Raw genomic sequence first — 18,774 nt, 5'->3', positions numbered from 1 at the left:
GTGGGAATTGGGGAGGGCTTTTAAGGGTTCATTATGCAGACAGTAAACCACAGATCCTGCTGGACATCCTATTTGCACACACCATTGTCTTTCACCCTCTGGAACTCTGAGGCCGATACGTAAAGCTTATTAAAGATCAGTGATACTATCAAGAGCAGTGTGCGGTTTCCTTTTTCCTTCACCCTCTGGAACTCTGAAATAGACTTCATCTGTGTTTCTGTGTTCAGGTGAAACTTGTGTATGTCAACGACCATTACTCAGAGACCTGGTTCTAGAGTGTTAGAGACCTGGTTCTAGAGTGTTAGAGACCTGGTTCTAAAGTGTTAGAGACCTGGTTCTACTGTTCCAGAGTAGATCTCCAGGTAGAGGACCAGGAGGACCATGCTGAAGAAGGTGCTGCTGGGTAGTCTCGGAGCAGCTCTGGTGCTTACTGCAGGCATCCTGTTGGGGCACTTCGGCATCCAGAGGGGCTCCACCACCCCTGACTGGGTAATGGACGTGACCCAGGATGTAGACGAGGCTCTCATCCAGAAGTTTATCGCAGAGGTGGACAACATTGCGATACAGGAGAACCTCAGGTCAGATGCTGGATATCAATCAATCAATCAATTTCTCAATCAGATCAAACGCTGTTGGATACTTTACCAGTGTCTTTAGGTTTCCTTAAATCTCTAATCTTCCACATCTTTTTTAATCTGTTGAAGCAGGTCAAGAACAATATGGGCTAGATTACACACACACGCACACACGCACACACGCACACACACACACACACACACACACACACACACACACACACACACACACACACACACACACACACACACACACACACACACACACACACACACACACACACACACACACACACACACACACACACACACACACACACACACACACACACACGTCCTCAGAGAGCATCTCTCTCATGATCGTTCCCTCGTCCCCATGTGTCTCTCCAGGGAGCTGACTAAAGTGCCCCACATGGCGACCTCGCCAGGGGACGAGAAGACGGTTCAGTACATGTTAAAAAGGTGGCAGGACCCAGACACAGGTCTGGACCAGGCCTGGAGGGAGGAGTACAAGGTCTACCTGTCCTTCCCAGACCCCAACACCCCCAACAAGGTCACCGTGGGTGAGTCATGGGCTTAGGGTGCGTCCAAACTATAACCCTGGTCCCTGGCCCATATAATGTAGTGCACTGCTTTTAGATCCAGCCAGGACCCCATGTAAAAGTCACATGTTATACTTACTAGTACTAGTAGTAGTTGTTCTTCTGCTCGGTGTTGTGTGGCATTAGGAGGTAAACCAAGCTAGGTGTTGTGTGGCATTAGGAGGTAAACCAAGCTTGGTGTTGTGTGGCATTAGGAGGTAAACCAAGCTAGGTGTTGTGTGGCATTAGGAGGTAAACCAAGCTAGGTGTTGTGTGGCATTAGGAGGTGAACCAAGCTAGGTGTCGTGTGGCATTAGGAGGTAAACCAAGCTTGGTGTTGTGTGGCATTAGGAGGTAAACCAAGCTAGGTGTTGTGTGGCATTAGGAGGTGAACCAAGCTAGGTGTTGTGTGGCATTAGGAGGTGAACCAAGCTAGGTGTCGTGTGGCATTAGGAGGTAAACCAAGCTAGGTGTTGTGTGGCATTAGGAGGTAAACCAAGCTAGGTGTTGTGTGGCATTAGGAGGTAAACCAAGCTAGGTGTTGTGTGGCATTAGGAGGTAAACCAAGCTAGGTGTTGTGTGGCATTAGGAGGTAAACCAAGCTTGGTGTTGTGTGGCATTAGGAGGTAAACCAAGCTAGGTGTTGTGTGGCATTAGGAGGTAACCCAAGCTAGGTGTTGTGTGGCATTAGGAGGTAAACCAAGCTAGGTGTTGTGTGGCATTAGGAGGTAAACCAAGCTAGGTGTCGTGTGGCATTAGGAGGTAAACCAAGCTAGGTGTTGTGTGGCATTAGGAGGTAAACCAAGCTAGGTGTCGTGTGGCATTAGGAGGTAAACCAAGCTAGGTGTTGTGTGGCATTAGGAGGTAAACCAAGCTAGGTGTCGTGTGGCATTAGGAGGTAAACCAAGCTAGGTGTTGTGTGGCATTAGGAGGTAAACCAAGCTAGGTGTTGTGTGGCATTAGGAGGTAAACCAAGCTAGGTGTTGTGTTGCATTAGGAGGTAAACCAAGCTTGGTGTTGTGTGGCATTAGGAGGTAAACCAAGCTTGGTGTTGTGTGGCATTAGGAGCTGAAGAAGTCCATGTTACTCTGTGTATTATGTTTTATACTCCTTGTGAAATGTCTTTGGTTGTTATTACTTCTATGGATATAATTTTGCATCAAAATCAATATTTTCCTACTACTGTGTGTGTGTGTGTGTGTGTGTTGCAGTGAGCCCTTCTGAGTATGTCCTGTACACTGCCAGAGAGAAGGAGAAGGCATATAGTTCAGACCAGGAGGATCCTGAGGTGGTTCAGCCATATGCAGCCTACGCCCCCGCCGGACACCCAAAGGTAGGTCTTTACCCACCAACACACAGACAGACAGACCAGGAGGATCCTGAAGTGGTTCAGCCTACGCCCCCGCCGGACACCCAAAGGTAGGTCTTTACCCACCAACACACAGACAGACAGACCAGGAGGATCCTGAAGTGGTTCAGCCTACGCCCCCGCCGGACACCCAAAGGTAGGTCTTTACCCACCAACACACAGACAGACCAGGAGGATCCTGAAGTGGTTCAGCCTACGCCTCCGCCGGACACCCAAAGGTAGGTCTTTACCCACCAACACACAGACAGACAGACCAGGAGGATCCTGAAGTGGTTCAGCCTACGCCCCCGCCGGACACCCAAAGGTAGGTCTTTACCCACCAACACACAGACAGACAGACCAGGAGGATCCTGAAGTGGTTCAGCCTACGCCCCCGCCGGACACCCAAAGGTAGGTCTTTACCCACCAACACACAGACAGACAGACCAGGAGGATCCTGAAGTGGTTCAGCCTACGCCCCCGCCGGACACCCAAAGGTAGGTCTTTACCCACCAACACACAGACAGACAGACCAGGAGGATCCTGAAGTGGTTCAGCCTACGCCCCCGCCGGACACCCAAAGGTAGGTCTTTACCCACCAACACACAGACAGACAGACCAGGAGGATCCTGAAGTGGTTCAGCCTACGCCCCCGCCGGACACCCAAAGGTAGGTCTTTACCCACCAACACACAGACAGACCAGGAGGATCCTGAAGTGGTTCAGCCTACGCCTCCGCCGGACACCCAAAGGTAGGTCTTTACCCACCAACACACAGACAGACAGACCAGGAGGATCCTGAAGTGGTTCAGCCTACGCCCCCGCCGGACACCCAAAGGTAGGTCTTTACCCACCAACACACAGACAGACAGACCAGGAGGATCCTGAAGTGGTTCAGCCTACGCCCCCGCCGGACACCCAAAGGTAGGTCTTTACCCACCAACACACAGACAGACAGACCAGGAGGATCCTGAAGTGGTTCAGCCTACGCCCCCGCCGGACACCCAAAGGTAGGTCTTTACCCACCAACACACAGACAGACAGACCAGGAGGATCCTGAAGTGGTTCAGCCTACGCCCCCGCCGGACACCCAAAGGTAGGTCTTTACCCACCAACACACAGACAGACAGACCAGGAGGATCCTGAAGTGGTTCAGCCTACGCCTCCGCCGGACACCCAAAGGTAGGTCTTTACCCACCAACACACAGACAGACCAGGAGGATCCTGAAGTGGTTCAGCCTACGCCCCCGCCGGACACCCAAAGGTAGGTCTTTACCCACCAACACACAGACAGACAGACCAGGAGGATCCTGAAGTGGTTCAGCCTACGCCCCCGCCGGACACCCAAAGGTAGGTCTTTACCCACCAACACACAGACAGACAGACCAGGAGGATCCTGAAGTGGTTCAGCCTACGCCCCCAACGGACACCCAAAGGTAGGTCTTTACCCACCAACACACAGACAGACAGACCAGGAGGATCCTGAAGTGGTTCAGCCTACGCCCCCGCCGGACACCCAAAGGTAGGTCTTTACCCACCAACACACAGACAGACAGACCAGGAGGATCCTGAAGTGGTTCAGCCTACGCCCCCGCCGGACACCCAAAGGTAGGTCTTTACCCACCAACACACAGACAGACAGACCAGGAGGATCCTGAAGTGGTTCAGCCTACGCCCCCGCCGGACACCCAAAGGTAGGTCTTTACCCACCAACACACAGACAGACAGACCAGGAGGATCCTGAAGTGGTTCAGCCTACGCCTCCGCCGGACACCCAAAGGTAGGTCTTTACCCACCAACACACAGACAGACAGACCAGGAGGATCCTGAAGTGGTTCAGCCTACGCCCCCGCCGGACACCCAAAGGTAGGTCTTTACCCACCAACACACAGACAGACAGACCAGGAGGATCCTGAAGTGGTTCAGCCTACGCCCCCGCCGGACACCCAAAGGTAGGTCTTTACCCACCAACACACAGACAGACAGACCAGGAGGATCCTGAAGTGGTTCAGCCTACGCCCCCGCCGGACACCCAAAGGTAGGTCTTTACCCACCAACACACAGACAGACAGACCAGGAGGATCCTGAAGTGGTTCAGCCTACGCCCCCGCCGGACACCCAAAGGTAGGTCTTTACCCACCAACACACAGACAGACAGACCAGGAGGATCCTGAAGTGGTTCAGCCTACGCCCCCGCCGGACACCCAAAGGTAGGTCTTTACCCACCAACACACAGACAGACCAGGAGGATCCTGAAGTGGTTCAGCCTACGCCTCCGCCGGACACCCAAAGGTAGGTCTTTACCCACCAACACACAGACAGACAGACCAGGAGGATCCTGAAGTGGTTCAGCCTACGCCCCCGCCGGACACCCAAAGGTAGGTCTTTACCCACCAACACACAGACAGACAGACCAGGAGGATCCTGAAGTGGTTCAGCCTACGCCCCCGCCGGACACCCAAAGGTAGGTCTTTACCCACCAACACACAGACAGACAGACCAGGAGGATCCTGAAGTGGTTCAGCCTACGCCCCCGCCGGACACCCAAAGGTAGGTCTTTACCCACCAACACACAGACAGACAGACCAGGAGGATCCTGAAGTGGTTCAGCCTACGCCCCCGCCGGACACCCAAAGGTAGGTCTTTACCCACCAACACACAGACAGACAGACCAGGAGGATCCTGAAGTGGTTCAGCCTACGCCCCCGCCGGACACCCAAAGGTAGGTCTTTACCCACCAACACACAGACAGACAGACCAGGAGGATCCTGAAGTGGTTCAGCCTACGCCTCCGCCGGACACCCAAAGGTAGGTCTTTACCCACCAACACACAGACAGACCAGGAGGATCCTGAAGTGGTTCAGCCTACGCCCCCGCCGGACACCCAAAGGTAGGTCTTTACCCACCAACACACAGACAGACAGACCAGGAGGATCCTGAAGTGGTTCAGCCTACGCCCCCGCCGGACACCCAAAGGTAGGTCTTTACCCACCAACACACAGACAGACAGACCAGGAGGATCCTGAAGTGGTTCAGCCTACGCCCCCAACGGACACCCAAAGGTAGGTCTTTACCCACCAACACACAGACAGACAGACCAGGAGGATCCTGAAGTGGTTCAGCCTACGCCCCCGCCGGACACCCAAAGGTAGGTCTTTACCCACCAACACACAGACAGACAGACCAGGAGGATCCTGAAGTGGTTCAGCCTACGCCCCCGCCGGACACCCAAAGGTAGGTCTTTACCCACCAACACACAGACAGACAGACCAGGAGGATCCTGAAGTGGTTCAGCCTACGCCCCCGCCGGACACCCAAAGGTAGGTCTTTACCCACCAACACACAGACAGACAGACCAGGAGGATCCTGAAGTGGTTCAGCCTACGCCCCCGCCGGACACCCAAAGGTAGGTCTTTACCCACCAACACACAGACAGACAGACCAGGAGGATCCTGAAGTGGTTCAGCCTACGCCCCCGCCGGACACCCAAAGGTAGGTCTTTACCCACCAACACACAGACAGACAGACCAGGAGGATCCTGAAGTGGTTCAGCCTACGCCTCCGCCGGACACCCAAAGGTAGGTCTTTACCCACCAACACACAGACAGACCAGGAGGATCCTGAAGTGGTTCAGCCTACGCCCCCGCCGGACACCCAAAGGTAGGTCTTTACCCACCAACACACAGACAGACAGACCAGGAGGATCCTGAAGTGGTTCAGCCTACGCCCCCGCCGGACACCCAAAGGTAGGTCTTTACCCACCAACACACAGACAGACAGACCAGGAGGATCCTGAAGTGGTTCAGCCTACGCCTCCGCCGGACACCCAAAGGTAGGTCTTTACCCACCAACACACAGACAGGGAGACCAGGAGGATCCTCCTGGCCTGTGCAGCAGACGCCCCCTGCAGGACACCCAAAATGTCAATTTCTTAACCACATCCAAGATCCAAGGATGGTTATGTTCTTTATGTTATCTTCTCCACAGTTTATCAGTTCAATGACCTGTTCTGGGTCGAACAACTCACCGTAGGCTAGTTATTTAGAATGATACCGTGTCTGTGTATAGACAATATGTGGACGGACGGACAGGACAGATGGAAAGAAAAGGTGTCTTTCATGATCTCTCTTTGTTCCCGAGGTTATTGGTTAACCAGTTTTATTTAGTTCATGTCATAAATGTCACCTCTCTGTGCCACCCACTGCATCGTCAAGGCACGACCTTTGAGGTTGTTGTTAAAATCTTATTAAGATTTTAGATAATCCGCTCGAGGTCAAAAGGGAAGATGTTTTATGATGTGTCTCATCAGATAACATTAGAATTTCTCTATTGCGTTGTGGGTAAATTGCCACATCTCTTAGTCAAAACTCTAAATAGATGATCAAAAAGGCAGTTGTTTCAAAACTCTAAGCACACTTTCAATCGACTAAGTACAACACAAAATCATACAGTCACTTTTTCACCAAACTTAATCAATGTTTCATCTAGAAATACATGTTTCACATTGCAATACATGTTCATATAAAGTCATTTCCTTTCGCAATGCTCACATTACTTTTGATATGCTTCTCTTATTTCTTGTTAAAATATATTTTCCTATTACATAATCCGGCTGCTCTTAACCGATGATCAGTTAAACGTTTGGTGAACCTATAGATTTGACATGTAAACTGGTTTGTCTACAACAGAGTTTGAGGGGTTCCCACTACTCTAGTGAAATTGCGTTTTCCAACATTGTACTGTAATAAATGCCATCTACATAGTAGATGTTTTGATCCAAAGTGACGACAATCCACACATTTTGGTATGTGGTCCCAGTGGGAATTGAACCCACGACTCTGGTGTTGCTAGCGCCATACTCTTATGAAATGAGCCACTCTACAGGACCACTACAATGCTTCATTTTTTTATTCAATCCAATGAAGTGGATGACTAACAGGAGGCGCTGTTTAAAAACTATAGAAATTAATTTATTAACGTCTACATTCGTATTCAACACTTTTATTCTATTACAGACATCTTACTGCGTACTTTTAAGATGATATTATATGAGCTACATTTTCCTCAAAGTTTTTTTGTTTGTTTAGAGTACCAATGTTACTGTCCCCACTACAACAACAAAAATACTTAAATACATGTCATTTTGTCCTTGAAACATTCAATTGAAATACTGTAGAATTCCATTCATTCCAATGGAGGACGGCTCCTTCTGCGGAGTGCCAATATGGCCGAACGGTGGCTTCAAAGCGTCTCAACGGCCATTATATAGCGTCGGCAATCTAGGGTTTATGTGCATAATCGTTTCAATCGCTTTGGTGCTATTTACTCAAGTTTAGCTTGATGGGAAACTAGTGCCTGCTAAACGTTATGTTTCTTTCATTTAATTTAATTTATTTCATTTCATTACACTACATCTATGTTGTAATTATATCTGAACAAAAAATTGATGTTCAGTCAATTTTAATAGGAGGTGCAAGTATATTGCCTAATGTGAAAACAATGTAATATACTGTAATCTACAGTACTGTACTGTACATTCAAAGGGCAATTTTGAAAACATCAAGTATTTTGTTATTGAATGAACTAGTTGTTATTATATTTCACAGTAACTTCTATTTTGTACCAATGGTTGTGTGGTGAAAAATGTCTACAAACAAAATGAATGCACAATGAAAAGTTTTGAACGTTAGACCGTTACAAGTCGTACCAGTTTGGAGTATTTGTACACAGAGTTTAGAACTTTCACCACATACACGTACTCGTGAAATCCAAAGTGATAAAACTGTAACGATGATATAGAAAATAATAAATAATATGTTACGCTTGTGGTGTCTATCTCCTGGTATTGTCTACTGATACCAGACTGATATCTACTACAATCTACTGATCACTCGGATATCAGTTTGATATCTCCTACAGTCGTTTGATATCAGTCTTAGTTTTAGATTGAGGTAGATTGTGGTTCAATGATTGCGAGCGTGTGTGTGTGTTCAGGGGAGACTGGTCTACGCCAATCAAGGGAAGCCCAGTGACTACTTCCTACTCAACCAGACCTTGGACCTGACAGGGACCATCGCTATCACCAGATATGGAGGAGAGGGGAGAGCAGGGAAGGTGAATCCAATTCATTGGCTGCAAATGCCATTACATGATTTTTTTGTTTTTGGGATGACATTTGGTTGGTCAGAATTCCATGTAAATATTCAGACTCATAGGGTAAATATTCAGACTTCTATTGTAACTATGGTACTTTACATCACTTGTAGCCTACTGTAATTTTAAACATTAAAAAAACGGTCAAAAATCCTGTAAGAAATGGTTCACATACAATACCTTCAGTAAGTGTACACACCCTTTGGCTTTTTCCACGTTTTGTTGTGTTACAGCCTGGATTTAAAATGGATTACATGGAGATTTTCTGTCACTGGCCTACACACAATACCCCATCATGTCAAAATGGAAATATATATATATTTTATTTGTTACAAATTAATTAAAAATGAAAAGCTGAAATGTCTTGAGTCAATAAGTATTCAACACCTTCGTTATGGCAAGCCTAAAGTTCAGGAGTAAAAATTGCTTAATAAGTCACATAATAAGTTATATGGATTCACTCAGTGTGTTTAACATTATTCTGTACCCCAAACATACGGTTTGTATGGTCCCTCAGTCGAGCAGTGAATTTCAAACACAGATTCAACCACAAAGACCAGGGAGGTTTTTCCAATGCCTCGCAAAGAAGGGCACCTATTGGTAAAAAGCAGACATTGAATATTCCTTTGAGCATGGTGAAGTTATTAACTACACTTTGGATGGTGTATCAATACCCCCAGTCACAACAAAGATACAGGCATCCTTCCTAACTCAGTTGCCGGAGAGGAAGGAAACTGCTCAGGGATTTCACCATGAGGCCAATGGTGACTTTAAAACAATTACGGAGTTTAATGACTGTGAAAGGAGAAAACTGAGGATGGATCAACAACATTGTAGTTACTCCACAATACTAACCGAATTGACAGAGTGAAAAGAAGAAAGCTTGGATAGAATACAAATATTCCAAAACATGCATCCTGTTTGCAACAAGGCCCTAAAGTAAAACTCCCAAAAATGTGCCAAAGAAATTAACTTTTTGTCCTGAATACAAAGCATTATGTTTGGGGCAAATCCAACATATCACTGAGTACCACTCTTCATATTTTCAAGCATGGTGGTGGCTGCATCATGTTATGGGTATGCTTGTCATCGGCAAGGACTAGAGCGATTTTTAGGATAAAAATAATCAAGTAGAGCTAAGCACAGGCAAAATCCTAGAGGAAAACATGGTTCAGCCTGCTTTCCAACAGACACTGGAGGACAAATTCACCTTTCAGCAGGACAATAACCCGAAACACAAGGCCAAATATACACTGGAGTTGCTTACCAAGATGACATTGAATGTTCCTAAGTAGCCTAGTTACAGTTTTGACTTAAATCGGCTTGAAAACCTTTGGCAAGAATTTAAAATGGCTGTCTAGCAATGATCAACAACCAACTTGACAGAGCTTGAAGAATTTTGAAAAGAATAATGTACAAATATTATACAATCCAGGTGTGGAACACTTTTAGAGACTTACCCAGAAAGACTCACAGCTATATTCGCTGCCAAAGGTGATTCTAACATGTATTGACTCAGGGGGTTGAATAATTATTTAATCAAGATATTGTATATTAGTGTTTTATTTATTTTAAAATTTTATTTTTTACAAATGTTGACATTACAGAGTATTTTCTTTAGATCGTTGACAGAAAAAATGACAATTTCATTCATTTTAATTTCACTTTGTAACACAACAAAATGTGGAAAAAGTCAAGGGATGTGAATACTTTCTGAAGGAACTGTACATACGAGTGTACAAGAAGGAAGGATTTTCAAAGTATTGGAACAAGGCATGTGTCCAAAATGGTACCCTGGCCACCAAAATAAAATTGGTTCTGTGAAGGTTCCCAGAAAATGTATTTGGTCGTGGCAAATGTTCTTAAAACACAAAAACTGCCCAGTCGTGGTGATGATTATGGAATGTTTGTATTAACCATTAAAAAAAACAGACAAAATGTGTTCTGGGAACGAACATCAGGTGAATGTTTTTTGCACCCCAAAATAAACATTGTAGAATCATCCGCATAACTGGATAGTTCTGTTTTGGGAACATATATTTTGTGATGTCCCCACAACGTTCCCACCAGACTGTTCCCACAACCTAATGAAGCATTCTGGGAACCTTTGATTAACAAGATTAAATGTGTTATAGGAACATTATTGCAACATCAGGCAAATGTTTTATACAAACATGTTCTGTAGTGGTTGTTACAGATGTTGTGCACAACATTTTAGTGAAAGTTAGGAGAAAATTCCAAGGATATTTAATCTAAAACATTTTTTGATAAATAAATAGATTTTTTATCAAAAACATTCTCCGAATGTTTTGGGGCTGTTATCATCCTATGGTTAGATAATACTCTAACTAGAACATAATAGGAATCTTAGCTAATGTTCTGGGAATGTTCCTGGTTTGCTGGGTGGTAGTGCACTAAAACTAGTGCACTGTATTGGTAATAGGGTGCCATTTCTGTTTCAACCCATGACTAACATGACCCCTTTGACTGTCATGTCGTGCCTCTTCTCCAGGCCATCAATGCAGCTCCGTACGGTGTGATCGGGGTGCTGGTCTACACCGACCCGTGGGACATCAACGATGGCAAGATGTCCGACAATGACGAGACGTACCCCTATTCCTGGTACATGCCCCCCTCAGGGGTGGAGAGGGGCTCCTTCAACACCCACTATGGAGACATGCTGACACCCTACCTGGCCGCTAAAGGTAACCCATGATGCATTATGATGTGGTGGTAAATAATTTACTTGTTATAAGAAGGTAGGACCTATGACCCTCAAAATGAGATATCTTCATCTCAAAATGATCTTGACTAAGTAACAGCCATTTTTAATCAGTAACCACACATTTCAGTCTATTTCAAGAGCTACTCTATCTGCTAAACTTCCTGTTAAATGACCTTTTGACCTTTGACATTATAGTGACAGTTGGAATCAAAAGGTAATAAACACCTAACTATATAGTTGCAAAACTTTCTAGATTGAACTAAAACAGGTTACAATTTGACTGCGGTAGAGGCTACAAAAATTGGCCATCATTGACCGTATTCACATGTATGTGGTCGCCGTCGTAAATCCATTGATCACCTTAGTAACTCAGACTTTCCAAGGCATTTTCACAGTTCCCACTTCTGACATTTCCATCTGTAGATGACACATACAGAATACCAGAAAATAATATCACCGGGATACCGCCAATCCCGACTCAACCAATCGGGTTTGAGGATGCCTACGCCTTGATCTGGTGAGTGGGGTTTACCATTGGTCCATTGTGACGTCATTAACTTTTGTGGAGAGCTGATTGGTTGACCAATGGCTCATGGGGAGCAGAGTATTTGGTGTCCAAGAAGGGTCTGCCCAATGTGATTGGTTCTGAATCCTGCTTGCCGTATTTGATTGGTCATCTCTGCAGTGAGCTGGGAGGAGAGCCCGCCCCATCCGAATGGCAGGGAGCATTCAACTGCACGTATAATTTTGGGGGACCAGGATTCAAACCAACATCCAACTTCAACAACAGGTGGGATTTGGTAAATCTCTATAAAGTACGACAATATCAAGTTTAGCTGTATGTTTGCTAACAAATAAATATGTGTGTCTCTGTTCCAGCGATGTAAAACTGGACATCTATAACCGCGAGGAGCTGAAGAATTCTGCCAATGTAATGGGAGTGATTCGAGGCAGTGTTGAGCCAGGTGAGAAGGATTCAGCTCTAGCTACCAAACCACACTTAGGCCATGGTGAAGAAGTTACCTCGTGTCAAGCATTGAGTCAAGCATTATGACATCATATGCATTGTGCATCATACAGGCAAAACAGTTAATATACAAAAACACAGACAGTGAAGAATCATACACACACATTTTAAAGCAGACCAGCGTCAAACGAAAGTTCTCTCTAATCTAATTCAAGTCTTTGTCCCATAGACAGGTATGTGATCTACGGTAACCACAGAGACAGCTGGGTCCACGGGGCCATCGACCCCAGCAGTGGAACCTCCGTGATGCTGGAGGTGACCCGGGTGCTGGGACGGATGGTCAAGCAGGGTGAGCATCACAGTTAGACCTGGGTTAGGGAGTTAGACCTGGGTTAGGGAGTTAGACCTGGGTTAGGGAGTTATACCTGAGTTAGGGAGTTAGACCTGAGTTAGGGAGTTAGACCTGAGTTAGGGAGTTAGACCTGGGTTAGGGAGTTAGACCTGGGTTAGGGAGTTAGACCTGGGTTAGGGAGTTATACCTGAGTTAGGGAGTTATACCTGAGTTAGGGAGTTATACCTGGGTTAGGAAGTTAAACTTGGGTTAGGGAGTTAGACCTGAGTTAGGGAGTTATACCTGGGTTAGGAAGTTAAACTTGGGTTAGGGAGTTAGACCTGGGTTAGGGAGTTCGACCTGGGTTAGGGAGTTAGACCTGGGTTAGACCTGGGTTAGCGAGTTAGACCTGGGTTAAGGAGTTAGACCTGGGTTAGGGAGTTAGTCCTGGGTTAGGGAGTTAGACCTGGGTTAGGGAGTTAGACCTGGGTTAGGGAGTTATACCTGGGTTAGACCTGGGTTAGGGAGTTAGACCTGGGTTAGGGAGTTAGTCCTGGGTTAGGGAGTTAGACCTGGGTTAGGGAGTTAGACCTGGGTTAGGGAGTTAGACCTGGGTTAGGGAGTTAGACCTGGGTTAGGGAGTTAGTCCTGGGTTAGGGAGTTAGTCCTGGGTTAGGGAGTTAGACCTGGGTTAGGGAGTTAGACCTGGGTTAGGGAGTTAGACCTGGGTTAGACCTGAGTTAGGGAGTTAGACCTGGGTTAGGGAGTTAGACCTGGGTTAGGGAGTTAGACCTGGGTTAGGGAGTTAGTCCTGGGTTAGGGAGTTAGACCTGGGTTAGGGAGTTAGACCTGGGTTAGGGAGTTAGACCTGGGTTAGGGAGTTAGACCTGGGTTAGACCTGGGTTAGGGAGTTAGTCCTGGGCTAGGGAGTTAGTCCTGGGTTAGGGAGTTAGACCTGGGTTAGGGAGTTAGACCTGGGTTAGGGAGGTGAGGTGGTTTTATCTAACTGGGCTCCGTTAGATAAAGGAGCTGAACAAAAAAAGAGGAACAACAAAATGATACCCAGTCATTGTTGTTGGGAGCAGTAAACAGTGAACAACATTACCGCCTGTCTGTCAGGGAAATGGAGGCCACGGAGGTCCATCATCTTTGGGAGCTGGGGAGCCGAGGAGTTCGGTCTGATTGGATCCACAGAGTACACCGAGGTGAACAATCTAAATCAATCAAATGTTATTTATAAAATCCCTGTTTACATCATCTGTTTCACAGTAACCCGACCTTCACCCTCTATAGGCAAGCAGCAACACAGGGTCAAGGAAAGGATTCCCTAGAAGGAAGAGATCCACATTATGGTGTTTCTGATAGAGATCATTTAACGTAACATTCTCCTCCCCAGGAGTACTATAGCAAGCTGAGTGAACGTTCTGTCGCCTATATCAACGTGGACATAGCTGTATTCGGTAAGAGTGACTTATTTTATACCTTTATTTAACTAGGCAAGTCAGTTAAGAACAAATTCTTATTTACAATGACGGCCTAGGAACAGTGGGTTAACTGCCTTGTTCAGGGGAAGAACAACAGATTTTTACCTCGTCGGCTCGGGGATTCAATCTTGCAACCTTTCGGTTACTAGTCCAACGCTCTAACCACTAGGCTACCTGCCGCCCCAGTTATGACAGAGGTAGCATGTTAAACTGATGGTGTTTTTACTCCAACAATCAAGGCCCGTATCCATAAATCATCTCAGGAGTGCTGATCTAGGATCAGTAATATTATTCATTATGATGTAAAAGGTAAAGCTGATTTGTGGATACGGGCCCAGGGCAACTGTTTACAGTACACATAGTTATCAGTTAATAAGTACTGGTTTCTTGGACACAAGCCAAGTCCCGGACTTTAAAAAGCACTTTTAAATGGAAAATCTGTGTCCAGGAAATATTCTCTGTTGTGTAGTGGAAGCATAGTGTTTGAACCAAGCCCTGTCTGAAACACTGACCTCCAGTATCCCTTGTCATCCCCGGCTCCAGCTAACGCTACTCTAAGGGTATCGGCGTCCCCCTCTGCTCAGAGTGTTATCCTCAAGGCCTCCAAACAGGTGATGCCTCTAATTCTCTTCTCAATGCCGTCTGTAGTAAAAAAAAGACCTCCCATTGTTGTATGCTCACATAAACTTCATAGAAAATGTTGGGGGGAAAAAGTATGCGCGTACAACAGTGTGTGGGTCATTTTACTCCTTTCATCGTTTGTCAAACTAACAATGGATGATTAAATATCTGACTCTTACAGTTGTGCCAAAACATCTGACCATTTATCAATCTATCTTTCTTCTGCTTTTTATCCAAAAAGAAGCCATCACTATATGGTGTTTGTTTGTTTTTCTACAGGTGAAGACACCTGGATCAGACTCGACATCGGTCTACGACAACTGGATTCGCTACTTCAACCGTACTAGCTCCGCCTACGGAGTCATCCCCAAGTGAATAGCCTACTTTCTCTTTACATGAAACAGTAGGGTCATGTGACGAGACCTTGAGGACTATTTAAGAAATGGTTAAGATGTCAGTGTAATGATTTTATGGATTTTAATTGGCTCTTCAGTTAATTAGCAGAGATTGATTGGTTGATTTTTTTTTTTTTTTGATTAGTGTGGGTTTTCTGACTGGGGCAGGAAGTGATTACGCTGCCTTCATCCACTTCCTAGGAATCACCTCCATGGATATCTCCTACACCTATGACAGAGTAAGACATGACACACACACACACACACACACACACACACACACACACACACACACACACACACACACACACACACACACACACACACACACACACACACACACACACACACACACACACACACACACACACACACACACACGTTGAGAGTCGTTTCACTGTCTTAGTCTTCTAAGTCACATCCCATGATCCATGCTGTTTTCATGCAGACCAAAACCAGAGCCAGAATCTACCCAGCGTACCACACGGCATACGACACCTTTGACTATGCCTCCAAGTTCATCGACCCAGGTGAGCAGGGAGATATGGGCCAGGGGGCTACAGGAGGAACATAAAGACATATCTCTCTCTTTATATATATATACTGTATGTCTCTCTATTGTCTTTCTCCTTGGTCTCTTTATCCCTTTCCTGTCAATATCTTTACCCTGATATATATATATAAACCTCCCTCCCTCCCTCCCTCCAGGGTTCACCAGTCACCAGACGGTTGCCAGGACGGCAGGGAACATCCTGATGCGATTGGCTGATAGCCTTCTGTTGCCATTCAACTGCAGTGACTATGCAGAGACTCTGGAGGGATACCTCAATAAAGCCATGGAGCTGTACACTGATGGACTGGCAGCACACATGATCTCTATAGGTGGGTCACAGTCACTAGAACACACACACACACACACACACACACACACACACACACACACACACACACACACACACACACACACACACACACACACACACACACACGCACAGAGGGATGGGGGATAGCGAAGGGGTAGGGGTGAAAAGGTGGATGGAGGGATAGAGAGGTGATGGAAGTGTAGAGGGGTGGATGAATAGATGGAGACAGTAGCTGCTGCTATGTTTGTGTCTAAACAGCTAACAGCGTTTCCCACATCAGTAACCCCCGGTAGCCACTAGCTGCTGTAACAGAGCGGTTTCTGATATTGTGGCTTTATCTTTTGAACGGTTTAAATCGACAAAATACTATGACCCCATTACTGAACGATAAAGACTCAGGAACACGTAGTGTATGTGTCATCCGTTTCCCTCTATAATGCCCACAAGCCTCATTAGAACAGAGTGGACAAGACCAGGCAGCCAATCAGAGTGGGGGGAAAAGATCATCAGTGATAATGAGGATGTTCTTTTCTGACACATATCAGTCACTTCAAACCATACTTCCTTCAGATTGAAATACTGTCAAAGTACTGTCAGACTGATTTGTAATACAATTAAAAAAGTGAATATTGTCCGTTGATTAGATCACTTTTTTTTTACATGGTGGAGTCGCAATTATTTTTTATATATCAAGATGAGGTCGTGGACCAAAAAAGTTTGGGAACCTCTGGTTTAAGTTGTTTAGACAAAACAGACACACAGACACAAACACACACAATCTAAGGGACCAGTCAGCAATATTCTACGGTTGAGAAACACTGTTCTAGAATATTCTGTCCCTGCTCCTATTTCAGAGCCATTACAGACGGCTGTGAGGAATTTCCGCTCTGCAGCCGCCAGACTGGACCAGCTGATCAGAGATTCAGACTTGGCCAATGAGACGTGAGTGGTAGCTCTTAACACACGCACGCACGCACGCACACACACATACACACACACATACACAGACACAGACACACACACTCTCTCTCTATACCATTCTAAACCAGTGCTTTGTCCATATTAAGGCCCTTGAAGGTGCGTAGGATCAATGACCAACTGATGCTCCTGGATAGGGCTTTCCTGGACCCTGTGGCGTTCCCTGATCGATATGGATACAGGTTGGGAAACTATGTCCTATCCCCTAGATGAGAATCCACTTTTTACCATCTAGCATATTTGATGATTGATATGGATTCAGGTTGGGAAACTATGTCCTATCCCCTAGATGAGCATTCACTTTTTACCATCTAGCATATTTTATGTTTTGTGCACCTTTCATTAAATGCTTCATTGAATGCTTAGGCCACTCCCTCTCTCTTCCCTCCTCTGACCATCTAACATCACTCACCATACCTTCTTTCTACCCGTTACTCTCTATCTCTTCCCCTTTCTCTCTCTCTCTCTCTCTCGCTCTTCCAGACATGTGATCTGGGCGTCCAGTAAGGCTGGACAGGCTACCTTCCCAGGACTGGCTGATGCGTATACCAGAGCTACGTCGACTGGACTGGACAGCGACTGGACAGCAGCACACCGTCAGCTGTCCATCCTGATCCAGGCCATACAGGGAGCCGCTCACACACTGGGAGACGCCATTTAGAGAGAACATAGAGATACTAATATATGTTATGATATACAGTATACATATATAATAATACAGTTTTAATTATATTATATTTCTTTGGAGAAGAGACTGTCTCATGGAATGTCATCCTATGTGCAGTTGGGCATTAGAATTGGAATTAGATAGAATGGAAAATAACCATGGTAAGGTCAGCCATGTTGGTCAGGGAGTTGATCAACCATGGTTTGCCAATGCCTTGATAAGATATTGTGTAAAATAATGAATTTGAAGAATGTATCTTCCCCGTATGTTTGTTAGCTAGCTAGCCAGACAGTTTTAGATGAATGATTCCATTAATTGTTTCAAATGAACTGCCAATATTCCAACATTCCATTTAAACAATGTAGTCAATCCACAGCCAGACACTGTCTGACATCATGATAGGACTTAGACAAGTTATAAATGCAACAAGTACTCATATAATAGCATAAAAACACAAAATTGAGATATTTATTGTTTGTTTACACATATTTTAGAGGCTATCTATAGAGAAAATGTGTATAAAACCTGTATAAACTGTATTTATAATTATATAACAATATTTTAGGTTGACAATTATATTACACCATTTCTGGTCAAATGCCTTACTTTTATTTTCCTGCATAAGTAAAATCAGAATTATACTTTGACAGCCATTCGTTCCAATAAGACGGGTTTGGATTTCTCCCTGACGAATATGGCTGCCATTTTTACTCCATTCTGGAACTTTGGGGATTTATCACATAGTCTCCACCTCTAGTAATTTTATAGGATCTCTGGGGTCAGCACCAGATTGCTATAACATAATGATGTGGTTAGCTGATATGTAAAATGTCTATCCAGGCGTTGTAAGATCTGGTATGCGTCAGCAACGGTTGAGCAGATTGTGGTTGGCAACCGGTCTGCTTAGGGAGACTAATGACTATCAAATAATAGCCTAACTTTGTAAAAAGCTCCGTCTACATATATATTTACTGTTTAATAAACAATTAAATAACAATTATAGGCCTATATGGCTTAATAGTGTGTGCATTATTTATTTATTTTTAAATCTAGGCTATATAGTCTATGTTATTTTAAATAGACTACC

At 45.4% G+C, this 18,774-nt stretch overlaps 1 protein-coding gene across 1 annotated transcript; it reads left to right on the top strand.

Annotated features, from left to right (window-relative positions):
* Positions 1-50: 50 nt before the first annotated feature.
* Positions 51-18,695, top strand: naaladl1 (N-acetylated alpha-linked acidic dipeptidase like 1). Its single transcript, XM_039013811.1, has 19 exons — positions 51-578; positions 966-1,138; positions 2,368-2,489; positions 8,498-8,617; positions 11,169-11,361; positions 11,805-11,898; positions 12,067-12,171; positions 12,261-12,346; positions 12,578-12,697; positions 13,799-13,884; positions 14,076-14,139; positions 14,707-14,774; positions 15,064-15,155; positions 15,325-15,418; positions 15,628-15,709; positions 15,888-16,061; positions 16,897-16,984; positions 17,110-17,202; positions 17,504-18,695. The coding sequence occupies exons 1-19, from the start codon at positions 382-384 to the stop codon at positions 17,679-17,681; spliced, it is 2,229 nt and encodes a 742-aa protein (XP_038869739.1). The 5' UTR covers positions 51-381; the 3' UTR covers positions 17,682-18,695.
* The last annotated feature ends 79 nt before the right edge of the window (positions 18,696-18,774 follow it).

This window comes from Salvelinus namaycush, chromosome 18 (genome assembly GCF_016432855.1).
Source record: "Salvelinus namaycush isolate Seneca chromosome 18, SaNama_1.0, whole genome shotgun sequence".
Lineage (NCBI taxonomy): Eukaryota > Metazoa > Chordata > Actinopteri > Salmoniformes > Salmonidae > Salvelinus > Salvelinus namaycush.
This window is presented reverse-complemented; position numbering and strand designations above follow the sequence as displayed.